Source organism: Carlito syrichta, unplaced genomic scaffold (genome assembly GCF_000164805.1).
Source record: "Carlito syrichta isolate Samal-C Ts95f unplaced genomic scaffold, Tarsius_syrichta-2.0.1 Scaffold304359, whole genome shotgun sequence".
Lineage (NCBI taxonomy): Eukaryota > Metazoa > Chordata > Mammalia > Primates > Tarsiidae > Carlito > Carlito syrichta.
Window position 1 is genome coordinate 317,498 of NW_007248455.1, and position 12,604 is coordinate 330,101.

Here is a 12,604-nt window from a genome sequence, read left to right on the forward strand (position 1 = left end):
TCTGACTTTTTTATGAGCAGAATTTTGCCAGAGTTATTGGGTCCATCTTCTAAAGGATCTGGCTTGGTTACCTCTGCATATAACAGATCTGGCACTTTCCATCACACAGACACAGGCACAACTTCCTTCCTTACAGGCAGCCACTGCAGTTAGAGCACTGGGCAGGGAGTCCAGACAAGGAAATTTGTTTGTGGTTTTGCTTATGACAAAGCTGTAGGATCCTGACCGAGCCACTTTCCAAAATGATGATTTTATTGTTCCTGATTTTGTGGGTCGGGAACTGGGGCACAGCTCATCTAGGCAGTCCTGGCCCGGGCAGCATTAGCTGGGGTCACTCACTCGGTGGTGGTATCTCCGGGTTGGGCTAGAAAGTCCAGTGAGGCTTCATTCATATCTGGCACCTCAGTGCTTCCCTACCTGGCCTCTGGCCCTCCACATGGCTAGCTTGCAGTGGTGCAATCATAGCTCACTGCAGACTTGAACTCCTGGCCTCAAGCAGTCCTCCTGCCTCAGCCTCCCAGAGTGCTGTGATGACAAGCATGAGTCACTGCACTTGGCCTTTGCAAGGTCTCTTAAGATCAGAACTGACACATCATTGTTGCACTCTATCGATCCAGGTAGTCATTATCCCTGCCTAGATTCAGGGGGAGGGAAATGGTCCCCATCTCTTGGTGGATGGGGCGGCTCACAAGTGCAGGGGGAAAGGAACTGATTGTGACCATCTTTGAGGACTATTGATAAGAGTCTCCTTCCTTTTTGTTCCTCTATCCTCAGTAAATGCTTCCACCTCATGGTCCAAGGTCGCTGTTGGCGCTCTAGACAGCAGGAAGAAGCAAAGGAGGAAGAGGGCACTGTTCTTTGCCCCTCAAAGGTTCTGGCTCACCGTAGCCTTGAACTCCTGGGCTCAAGTGATCTTCCCACCTCAGTTCCGAAGCAGCTGAGACCACAGGCGTGTACTACTGTGCCTGGCTAATTTTTTTATTTCTTTTTTTTTTTAGATGGAGTCTTGCAATGTTGCTTGGGCTAGTCTTGCATTCCTGGGTTCAAACAATCCTCCCGCCTTGACCTCCCAAAGTGCTGGGATTACAGGCATGAGCCACCATGCCTGCTAATTTTTTTTGAGATGGGGTCTCATTATATTGGCCTGGCTAGTCTTGAACACCTGGTCTCAGGTGATCCTCCCGCAGACCCTCAAGGAAATTTGTTTCATCACATGGCCATGCCTGGCCGTAAGACTGTTGTAAGACAGTATGCCCAGCTAGAAATCAGGGGTCTGCTCTAAGGAAGAAGAAGAGATGAAATTGGGAGGAGCTGCCCCTTGCTGTCGCACCCTCCCCAAAGCTAAAAACTGCCTAAAATTCTCAGGGGTGGAAGCCCTAGGCAGGGCAGGCCTGGAGACCCAGGGAGTGGGTCTGTGCGTGAGCCCACTGGGACGTGCCCACCTGCACGGGACGCTCACGCCTCTCTCTGCCCCCAGTTCACCACAGGCACGTGCAGCGACTCGGTGGTTCACAGCTGCGACCTGTGCGGCAAGGGCTTCCGCCTACAGCGCATGCTCAACCGTCACCTCAAGTGCCACAGCCAGGTCAAGAGGCACCTGTGCACCTTCTGTGGCAAGGGCTTCAACGACACCTTCGACCTGAAGAGGCACGTCCGCACGCACACAGGTGAGGAGGGGCAGACGGGTGAGGAGGCAACACTGGGGGGCACGCAGGTGAGGAGGGGCCCTGGGGGGGGCGTGTAGGTAAGAAGGGGGCACAAAGGTGAGGAGAGGACCAGGGAGGTGAGGGGGGCAGGCAAGCGAGGAAGGGGCCCGCAGGTCAGGAGGGGACGTGTGCTTGCTCTTGGTTTTGTTTTCTGGCCAAGAGTTCCGGTTTTTTTCCCACCAAAGAACCAAATCCAGGGCATGGAGCAGTATCATATTTCTGGAAAGAACACAGGATGGGGGATCTGGGGCCAGTCTGTCTGGTTCACCTCCTGACTCTGCCACCAGCCGGCTGCGTAGCTCCAGACTAGGCAAGGCCCCTCTTGTTGCCTGTTTTATTGCCCCTGTGAAATGGAAACAATGACACAGGTTCTAGGGAGGCTAACGCAAAGTCCCTGGCCAGAAGTCACCTGAGAATGGGATGCATGACACATGCAGGGCTTGGTCCTGACTACTGGAATGAGGTTCTTGTGGTCCCTTGTGGTCTCTTTATGATTCTCTCTTGGGAAATATGCCTGACTTGGAATAGCATGGTGTTCCTCCTGAGACATGAAGAAAGCACTTCCTTCGAGCTGGCCCGGCCTCCTCTGTGGGCCTGGTGGGCAAGCGTCTCCCTCTCCTCCAGGCCTCCTCGGTTTTCTGACCTGGGAAGTGTGGGTCTGGTGCGCCCCAGCTCCAGTACACAGAGTCCCGCAGTGCCCCTTGGCTTCCCTTGCAACACTTCTGATTGGCCCCGAGTCTCACTGCTTTTATCTTAGAAACATCTGGCCTCCAGTTCAGCCTGCTTGAGGCCCAGAGCCCACATTTTTGCCATTTCCCTTGAGGGGAATTCTAAGGCTGCTTACTTACGTCTCTGCTAAGAAGTCTCTGGGCCAGGTACTGTGGCTCATGCCTGTAATCCCAGCATTTTGGGATGCCAAGGTGGGAAGATTGCTTGAGGCCAGGAGTTTGAGACCAGCCTGGGCAACATAGTGAGCCCTTGTCTCTACAAAAGTACACAAAAATTAGCTGGCATGGTGGTGTGTGCCTTGTAGTCCCAGCTACTCAGGAGGCTGAGGTAGGATTGCTTGAGCCCAAGAGGTCGAGGCTGTATACTCCAGCTTGGGTGACAAAGTGAGACCCTGTCTCAAAACAACAAAAAACAAGTCTCCAAACTCTGGGCAGAATGAAATCTAGAGTCCTCACCTCTCATCTTAATGGGCTTCCAGTGAAGCCCGCCCACCCTACTCCCCCCCATCCATCTGGGTGCCATCTTCAAAATCCCATCCAGTCCCAGCCTGTCCCATCCCATCATAATGAGCCTGGGATCATCCCACCCCACCCATTCCGACTTACCCTGTCCCATCCTGTTTCTTCTGGTCCTCACCTGGTAGATGCTGAGATCACTCCCCTGACCCTGGTCTCTGGGATGCAGGGAGGGGCCCAGGGAGCTGGCTGACTGTCAGTACTTTCCTTTGGAGTGAATGTGGAGCTGATGGACCCGCCTCCTCTGTGACTGGCTTCATTCTCTGTTGATGGAGATGAGTTGGAATTGGAGGGACAGGCTGCTTCTCAGAGGAGAGATTCTGAGTTGAGTTAGCCACATTGCAGTGAAGACATCCAGATCTGGCTGAGTACAGTGGCTTGTAGAGCAGGTCAGGAAGAGGAAGGAGAGTTCTTAGCTGGGTTGTCCCAGAAGCAGACCCTGATACCAGGACTTGGGTGTGAGCAGTTTATTTGGGAGATGATCCCAGGAGGCACAGTGAGGGCATGGGTAGGGGATGCTGGGGGGAAACAGGCATTAGAGTTCATGATTGGGTGCAATGGCTCATGCCTGTAATCCCAGCATGTTGGGAGGCCAAGGTGGGAGGATTACAGAGCCCAGGAGTGAGTTCGAGACCAGCCTGGGCAATATAGTGAGACTTCGTCTCTATAAAAATTTTAAAAATTAGCCGGGCATGGTGGTGTGCCCTTGTAGTCCCCAACTACTTGGGAGACTAAGGCATAAAGATCACCTAAGCCCAGGAGGCCAAGGCTATGGTGAGCCGTGAGCATGCCACTGCCCTCCAGCCTGGCTGACAGAGTGAGACCCCAACTCAAAAAAATAAGAGGGTGTTACACTGGGCATGGTGGTTCACACCTGTAATCCCAGCGCTATGGGAGGCAGAGGCGAGAGATTGCCTGAGCCCAAGGGTTCAAGACCAGCCTGGGCAACATGGCAAGACCTCATCTCTACAATAAATCAAAAAATTAGCTGGGTGTGGTAGCAAATGCCTGTAGTTCCAGCTACTTGGAAGGCTGAAGCAGAAGGATCACCTGAGCCCAAAAGGTTGAGGCTGCGGTGGCTGTGAGCGAGCCACTGCACTCCAACCTGGGCGATAGAGTGAGACTTCAACTAAAAAAAAAAATGTGTGTTAATACTGAGCAGGTTATTACCATGGGTGACTAGGGCACAGTTCTCCTAGACCCTCTGAAGAACTGTGTAGAACTCAGCCCAGGCTGCCCTGTCATCCCCACCTCTCCTTGCATGGGGTCCATCCTGGGACCCCGATTCCTCAACACTCCTCACCCCTCACCACCCCCAGCCCTTGGCAGGAAAGCATCCTTAGGCAAAGGGATGCAAGGAACCAGCTGAGACAACTTGGGCATCTGCTGAGGCAACTTTGTGGGGCGAGGCAGTGTCTGCCCAGGGAGGTAGAAGAGTTGGCATATGAGGAGGGTGGCTGGGCAGAAGCTGAAGACCCTTCAGAGGGTGACACAGCTTCTTCAGATGGAAACAAACCACACACAGTCACTGTCCCTCATCCCGGGCCTCCTCAGAAAGTCGGTGCTGTTAGGACCCCATACCCTCCTACAGATGAGGAAACCAGGCTCCGGGAGCTCAGAGCACCCCCAAGTGGAGCCCGACCTGGCCTGCCCCGAGTCCTACGATCTTGTTTCTTCTGTAGATCCCCTTGGTGTGGCCCCTCTGGCCCCGGGTCCTTGCTCAGCATTCTCCCTGAGGTTGGGGCCTCACCAGCCCATCCCACTGCAGTTTCTAGAAGTCTGCTTGCTTCTGGAGGAAGGTGAGATATGGGAAACTCAGACCGGGCACAGACTGCACCCTCGGGCTTGGGGTGTCATAGATTGCAGAGGAGCATGTGGGTGCCAAGATGTCATCTGCCCAGGACGTGAGGTGAGGGCAGGCAGGTGAGAGGGTGCCAAGCAGGTGAGGAGGGGACCACACAGGTGAGGAGGGGAGCACTCAGGTGAGGCAAGGCAAGGAGAAGAGGCAGGCAGGTGAGGAGGGGGCCGCATGGGTGAGGAGGAGCAAGGTGGGGAGACAGGCAGGTGAGGAGAGTGCCATACAGGTGAGAGGGCAGGCAGGTGAGGAGGGGGGCAATCTGAGCAAGAAAGGGGGTGGCCTGCACTCCTAAGACGCCCAGCCTCCACTGTTCACTAGGTGGGTGAATAAGACCTTCTACCTGATGCTTTCCCAAAGGTCTGTGCATGCTTACCAACCAGGGGAGCGGCCAGTGCAGGGCAGGCCTGGAAAGGGTAGGTCCTGGAGCTGCCCTGGCTGCATGTGGCGAGTGTCGCTGGTCTGACTGAGGCATGTTGCGAGTGTGAAGCCAGCGTGAGACCTCAAGACTGAAAGCAAACAAGGATGTGAGCGCCTCCGTTTTTCATTTTTCATGTGGATTTCACCTTGAAATAGCAGGTGCTATTTGGACTGTGTTGAGTTAGACAAAACAGATCAAAATTCATCCTACCTGTTTCTTCCTACTTGTTTGACTGAGGCTTCTAGAACATTTTAAATTACAAAATGACTTGCATTTTCATTTCTATTGGACTGTACTGACTAAGATCATTGAAATCTACAGAGAACCGTTCCAAAAAAAAAATTTTTTTTTGAGTTGGGGATCTTTTTCTGTTGCCCAGGCTAGAGTGCAGTGGCACAATCATAGCCTCCACAGCCTCAAAGTGCTGGCCTCAGGCGATCCTCCCACCTCAGCTTGTGGCTGAGACTACAGGCACACGCCACCATGCCCAGCTAATTATTTGTTTGGTTTTTTTGTAGAGAGGAAGTCTTGCTATGTTGCCCAGGCTGGTCTTGAACTCCTGGGCTCAAGCAATCCTCCTGCTTCAGCCTCTCAAATTGCTGAGATTACAGATGTGAGCCATCACACCTGGACGCCTTTAAATTTTTAATCATAATTCTGACTCTTCTAGTGATTAGTAGATAGAATTATGGGAATGTTTTGGGCCTGTTTGCCATGCCCTAACTTTTTTTCTGATGGAAATGTGCCTCTGAATAATAATGAACCACTGCAGTGCTGTGAGCTGGGGGACGGGCCAGCCCCACCATCTGTAGCGCAAAACTTGGGGCTCTCAGATGTCACTTTAGTCCATGTGAACCAGCCTCACTGCCTCTAAGAACGCTCACCAGAATTCAGTGGAAACTGGACCCTGCCTCTGGTGGAGCTGTGAATGCTAGGCTTTTGCTGTTGGCTATTAAATGTTGTATTTAGGTCAAAAACAAAGATAGAGACGCGTAACATAAATACAGCAGACAGTTGAGTAGGGAGGTATGTTTGCTCACAGTACCAATTAGAGCAGGCCATGATCAATCTAAAGGCTTATCTGGGACCCCAGGAGCCTTTGTTGGGGGGTTGTAGCCATAGTATTGATGAAGTGGGTTAGAGAACCAGTGTTCATCCACAGCCTGCAGCCACCCCACCTACCCCTATCCTTTCGTGACCCTTGCAGCTACTGAGCAAACAGGGCATCTCAGGAGAGCCCTGAGGAAAGGCTAGGCGAGGTGGTTTATGCCTGTAATCCTAGCACTTTGGGAGGCCAAGGTCAGAGGATTGCCCAAGCCCAGTGGTTCAAGACCAAGCTGGGCAACACGGCGAGACCTCGTCTCTACAATAAATCAGAAAAATTAACTGGGCATGGTGGTGTGCCCCCGTAGTCCCAGCTACTTGGAATACTGAGGCTAGAGATTGCCTGAGTCCAGCAGGTCGAGCCTGCGGTGGCCGTGAGCTTGCCACTACCACTCCAGCCTGGGTGACAGTGAGATTTCGACTAAACACACACACACACACACACACACACACACACACACACACACAGAAACATCCTGACCAAGTGACAATGAGACTTCGACTAAACACACACACACACACACACACACACACAGAAACATCCTGACCAAGTGACAGTGAGACTTCAACTAAACACACACACACACACACACACACACACAGAAACATCCTGACCAAGATCCAGGGAAACCAGAACCTGAAAATGTCTTAAACTAATATCCAAGCAGATGAAAGAAAAGATTAGGACTTCTTTTTTGGATATGACTTCACCAAGAAGAGGTAAATCAGATGTGTGCCTGTGTATGTGTGAGAGAGAGAGAGATGGAAGAGGGAGTGTTGATCAAGTGATGTCTGATTGAAGATTGGAAGAGAGAAACTACCCAATGCAGGGAAACTGCCTAACATTTTGTGAAAATACAGCAGCAAATGAATTGCTCTTTTTCTTTCTTTCTTTTTTTTTTTGAGTCAGAATCTCACTCACCCAGGTTGGAGTGAAGTGGCACTCTCACGGCCACCGCAACCCTGACCTGCTGAGTTCAGGCGATCCTTTCACCTCAGCCTTCCAAGTAGCTGGAATTACAGGCGTGTACCACCACGTTCAGCTAATTTTTTTATTAATTGTAGAGACGAGGTCTTGCCAAGTTGCCCAGGCTGGTCTCCAGCCCCTGGGTTCGGGTAGTCCTCTTGCCTCAGCCTCCCAAAGTGCTGGGATTACAGGTGTGAGTCACTGCGCCTGGCTCAAATCTCTTTTTTCAGTCCAGACTGTCTTAGGTCAGGTTCCTGTCCAAAACTTCTTACCAAATGGTGTATTGAGTGGGGGGGGGTGAAGGGGTAGGAAGGAGGCAGGCAGGGCAGAGGCAGAAGCTGAGGGGTTGGGGGAGTCTCAGTGGACTCTGGCCTTAGCTCATCGCAGGGGGCTCTGGAGTGGGAATGGACCCCAGAGCTGACCTGCTGCGGGCAGGAGGGACCTTCCTGTGCCTGCTTCAGTCTGACAGTGGCTGAGGGCTGTGTCTCTGCTGGGCCACTGGGAGGTCAACTGTCTGGGCCCTGTCCTTGGAGATGGGGCAACAGGGAGCTGTCCGCTACTGTCATATGACAGCTGGGGATATGCTATGCCCTGGCCCAGAAAGGGTTCTTGACTGGCACTAGCAGTGCCTACTCCATGTACCCAGGGAACTTGCTCTATGTCAGTGAAGGTGACAGGATCGCCAAGGCCAGCGGGGGAAATATGGCTGTTGACCCACCTCACATAGAGTCAAGATAGAGGGAGGGAGCTTGGGCTTCCAGGAAGTGAAAGTGTCTTTAGTTCACAGCCTGGGAGAAACACCACGGACTCGTGCGTGTAGAATATTCTCTGGATTGATTCAGGTGCGTTAGGCTGACCTGCCTTGGATGCTTCTCAAGAATGACTGTCTGCTGAAGTAAATGACTTGCTTTGGTGGGGGAAGGGAGAGATCTGTATTTTAGAGTAGCCAGTCCTCGAGCGCACCAGGCTCTGCATCCTTGCCACTCCAAGTGTGGTCCGCGGTGCCAGCCACACCTAGGAGCGCCGATGCAGACTCCCACAGAGGGATGTCCCATGTGCCAGGGTCACATTCAAGGGCAGTGTTTATGGGAGGTTTTTATTTTGCTCATGTGCACAATGACTACTCGTTCTGTAAAAGACCTCAGACGACCTAAAAATCCAGGGAGAAGAGAGCGAAAGTTGAGAAGGGACAGGCATTGGATGGGGGCGGTCCCTGGTTCAATCTCTGGGGGAAGCGGCATGGCCCGGGAGGTCATCAGCCCATGTTGGTTATAACTTTACAACCCCAGGTGGAATAAAGGTGTCTGTTCAAGGCATATGCCATTCTTGTAGAAGCCACCAAGGTCCACAGAGGTCAGGGAGGTGGGGCGGGACGCTGGCCCTGCCCACTGGGAAGCCTGTCACCTTATCTTCCATCAGGGGCCACAGTGAGAGGGAGAAGAAGGCAAACAAATCCCATCTTGATTAAAGACCGAAGACAATGGTGTCCTTGTTTGGAGCCAAAGGGAAGAACTGACTAGATTGGGAAAAAATGCAGATTGAAGAAGTTTGAGCAGGGCGGATGGAGGGAAGAAAGTCACCCTCTCCCCTTTGTAGCTTTCCAGCTATCAAACTCTCTCCTCACTGTTTTATTTTTTAAAATTTTACCTAAATTTATGTTTTAGCTAAAAATATAGCATATTCATGTGGGGAAAATTAAGGTACATTGCTTTTTTTCACGTGAGGTATGTCTCAGAGCTTGTTTCGTGTCTGTGCACAGGTAGACACACTGCCCTGGTTTTTAATAGTTTTCAGAACATTTCTTAATATGAAATCATAGCAGTTTCCAATATGAAGGAACTAGGCTTTCCCTGTTCCCCAGTCTATGACACTTGCTTCCATTTGTAGCATTCTTTCCTTTCATTTTAATTTTTTGGTAGAGAACGGGGTCTTGCTATGTTGCCCAAACTGATCTTGAATTCCTGAATTCAAATGATCCTCCTGCCTCAGCCTCTCAAAGTGCTGGGATTACAGGTATTCTTGTTTCTTTCCTTCTTTCTCTCACTCTCTGTCTTTCTCTCTCAGTCTCTATCTCGATTTATCTCTCTCTACCTATGTCTCTCGCTCTCACTTTTTTTTTAATCTTAATTTCAGGCTATCTCCCCTGAATCTGTCTTGTATGTCTGTTGCCTACCTGTGAGTCGTTCTGTAGTGTAATTTCCCAGAAGTGCAATTGCTGGGCCAAAGGGTGGACATCTTATACTTTTTTATGGGCATTGCCACAGCCTCCCGTGGAGGCGCCATGAGTGTCCACACCCACAGGAGACCTGTAAATGTCCTCACGGCTGGATAAAGATCTGTCCAGAAGCTGTAGAGTCACAGCAAGGAGAGCAAGCAGAAAGTTTCAGCAGTGAAGAATTCCCTTCAGAGGTGTGTGATAGAAAACTTGACTTACTATCAGGAGTAGAAAATTTGAAAACAGTATGTTTTGGACTAGTTAGGACAGTCAGTACAGTATCCAAAGGGGTAGACAGTGAAGAAGTCCCCTCTCATTAGCCACCTAGTGACTGTATTTTTTTAAATTATCCTTTTTTTTCCTTGAGTCAGGGTCTCGCTCTGTCACCCAGGCTGGAGTACAGTGCACGATCATGGCTCACTGCAGCCTCGACGTCCTAGGCTCAAGTGATCCTTCTGCCTCAGCCTCCCAAGTAGCTGGCACTACAGACACTGCCATCAAGCCCAGTTAATTTTTTTTTTGTAGTTATGAAGTCTCACTGTTGCCAAGGATGGTCTCAAACTTCTGAGCTCAAACAATCCCCTACATCGGCCTCTCAAAGTGCTGGAATTACAGGCATCCACCACTGCATCTGGCCTAAGTTATCCTTTTTTTGTTGTGAAATAATGCATACAAAAGTGTATATATTGTATGGAGAGTACTCTGAGAAAAAGTACATACAAATGTAAAAAAGTGCAGGTAGGTGTATTGGAAAGGCAAATACAATCTAAAAATCTAGGGAAGGGCCGGGCGCAGTGGCTCATGTCTATAATCCCAGCACTTTGGAAGGTTGAGATGAGAGGATTTCCTGGGTCTATGGGTTTGAGACCAGCCTGAGCAACTTGGCGAGATCTTGTCTCTACAACAAATCAAAAAATTAGCCAGACATGGTAGCACTTGCCTGTAGTTCCAGCTCTTTAGAAGGCTGAGGTGGAAGGATCACCTGAGCCTAGCAGGTCAAGGCTACAGTGACTGTGATCGTGTCACTGCACTCCTCCAGCCTGGACAACAGAGTAAGACTCCAACTAAAAAAAAAAAAAAAAAAAACAAAAAAACATCTAGGGAGAAGAAAGCAAGAGTTGAGCATTCCCCCAGCCAGCGGGTGAACAGGACACAACTGTATTACGTTGACCTAGATCACAAGTTTTTGCAGCTGTAGCCACTGCATCTCAGCTAATCCTCAGAGCAGCCATACAAGGTATATGAATCTGACCCCCATTTCATAGGTGAGAAAACGGAGCCTTGGAGGGATGGAACAGCCTGCCCATAGTCTCAGTTAATGGGTGGCAGAGCCACAGCGCCTGGCTTTCTAGTGACCTTGGACTCTAGGGCTTGTGTAGGCGTCAGTCACTTAATGATGTCTGATGCATGGATGGGGCTTTCCAGCTCCCCATCCCCCTTGCGACGCAGACAAGCTTGGCCTTTGCTGGAGTGCACAAGGTGGGGGAGCCCGATGTTGGGATTGGCACCAATTTCCCTTGCCCAGGACTTTCCTATGGCTACCTCTGTCCCCTGAGTATGTGGAGGATGTGGTGCTCTGGGAGGGAGGGGCTTGTGCCCAGGCCTAGAAGGGGTCACCAAGGAGCTGCCACGTGACCGTGACTTCTTGTGCCAATGCATCAGGGTGAACGGTGGTGTTGATATGGGGTACAGAGCAATGTGTTTCTGTGAGAGTCAGAAATGCCATAACAAGAGCGTCAAGGGCCCATCGTCTCCCTCCCAAGAGTCACCCATCCTCCAAGCCAGGCTCAAATCCCTCCACGGTTATGCGACACCCCCCCCACCCCGTGACTGTCATCCCCATTCCCCACTGTCCATGCTAAGCAGGGCTTTGGAGTCTTCTAGCCTTTGTTCCCCAGGCTATGCCGGGTGCTTTCCCCATAGACTATGCTCAGAGAATGTGTGGACTGAAGAGAGGAAGGAGACTTGCCCTGAGCACACTGGGCTTGGTCATGGCACTGCTAGGGGCAGACCAGCTTCTGGGTCACCTTTGGGTATGGGAACATCAGGAGCATGTTGCGTCAGGTTACAGCCTCGTGGAAGTGTGCAGGTTTCCCTAAACAGTCAGTTCCCTACATGCGAGTCCTCAAGTTGCAAACTTTCAAAGATGAAAATATGTGTGCACATGTCCAATCATGTAAGTCAGTTCACGTGTCTGGCGTCCATTGTCATGCACGTGCATCCTTGTAAGTGGTTGTGCTTTTGCAAACTTTACTGAACAGGACTGTATAGAGCACAGAAGTGCAGTATCTTCATTTCAAGCCCTAGGATGTCTGAAGCAAGCATAAAAGTAGCGGTGATGCAGCTGGTACTGTATAGCCAATTGTGTTATAGTTTGGTGCCTAGATTAATTTGGTTGGGCTTACAAACAGGCTGGACTTACAAGTGCACTCTTGGAATGGAACTCATTTATATGTAGGGGACTTACTGTGCTTTTAGTTTTAAAACAGCAGCGGGTCACCTCCATTGACTAGTGGAAGGATGCAAAGTCTCTGTTACAATGCAAAAATGAAAGAGAAGTCTGTAGCCCTAACTTTGTAGAAAACGTGTCCCAAAGATGTGACCTCTCTTTCCCAGTTGCCAGTAAGGATCATCTATTTATTCAATATTTCTTTTTTAAATGTATTCAATATTTCAATTTTTTAAAATATCACCTTAAAATATTCTTTACCTTGATTCGTGAGTTTTTTGTTGTGCTCTTAAATTTGAGCCTGAAGCCAGACGTGGTGGCTCACGCCTATAATCCTAGCACTTTGAGAGGCTGAGACTGGAGGATTGCTTGAGCCTAGAAGTTCGAGACCAGCCTTGGCAACATGGCAAGACCCCATCTCTACAAAAATTTGAAAAATTAGCCAAGGGTGGTGGCACGTGTCTATAGTCCCACCTACTCTGAAGATTGAAGCTGCAGTGGGCCATGAGTGAGACTCCAACTCAAAAAAAAAAAAAAATTGGGTCTGAGGCAAGTGTCTCACACCTCACTTAGTCCTAGGCTGGTTTTCTTTTTTTTGAGTTGGAGTCTCACTCTGTTGCCCAGACTGGAGTGCAGTGGCCGC

General features: G+C 50.5%; 1 protein-coding gene across 1 annotated transcript in view; it reads left to right on the forward strand.

Moving 5' to 3' along the window:
* Positions 1 to 1,480: 1,480 nt before the first annotated feature.
* Positions 1,481 to 12,604, forward strand: part of OVOL2 (ovo like zinc finger 2) — a 15,955-nt gene continuing 4,831 nt past the window's right edge. The window contains exon 1 of the mRNA XM_021713236.1: positions 1,481 to 1,667. Within this exon, the coding sequence (XP_021568911.1) occupies positions 1,553 to 1,667 (115 nt within the window). The 5' untranslated portion in view covers positions 1,481 to 1,552. The remainder of the gene's footprint in view (positions 1,668 to 12,604) is intronic.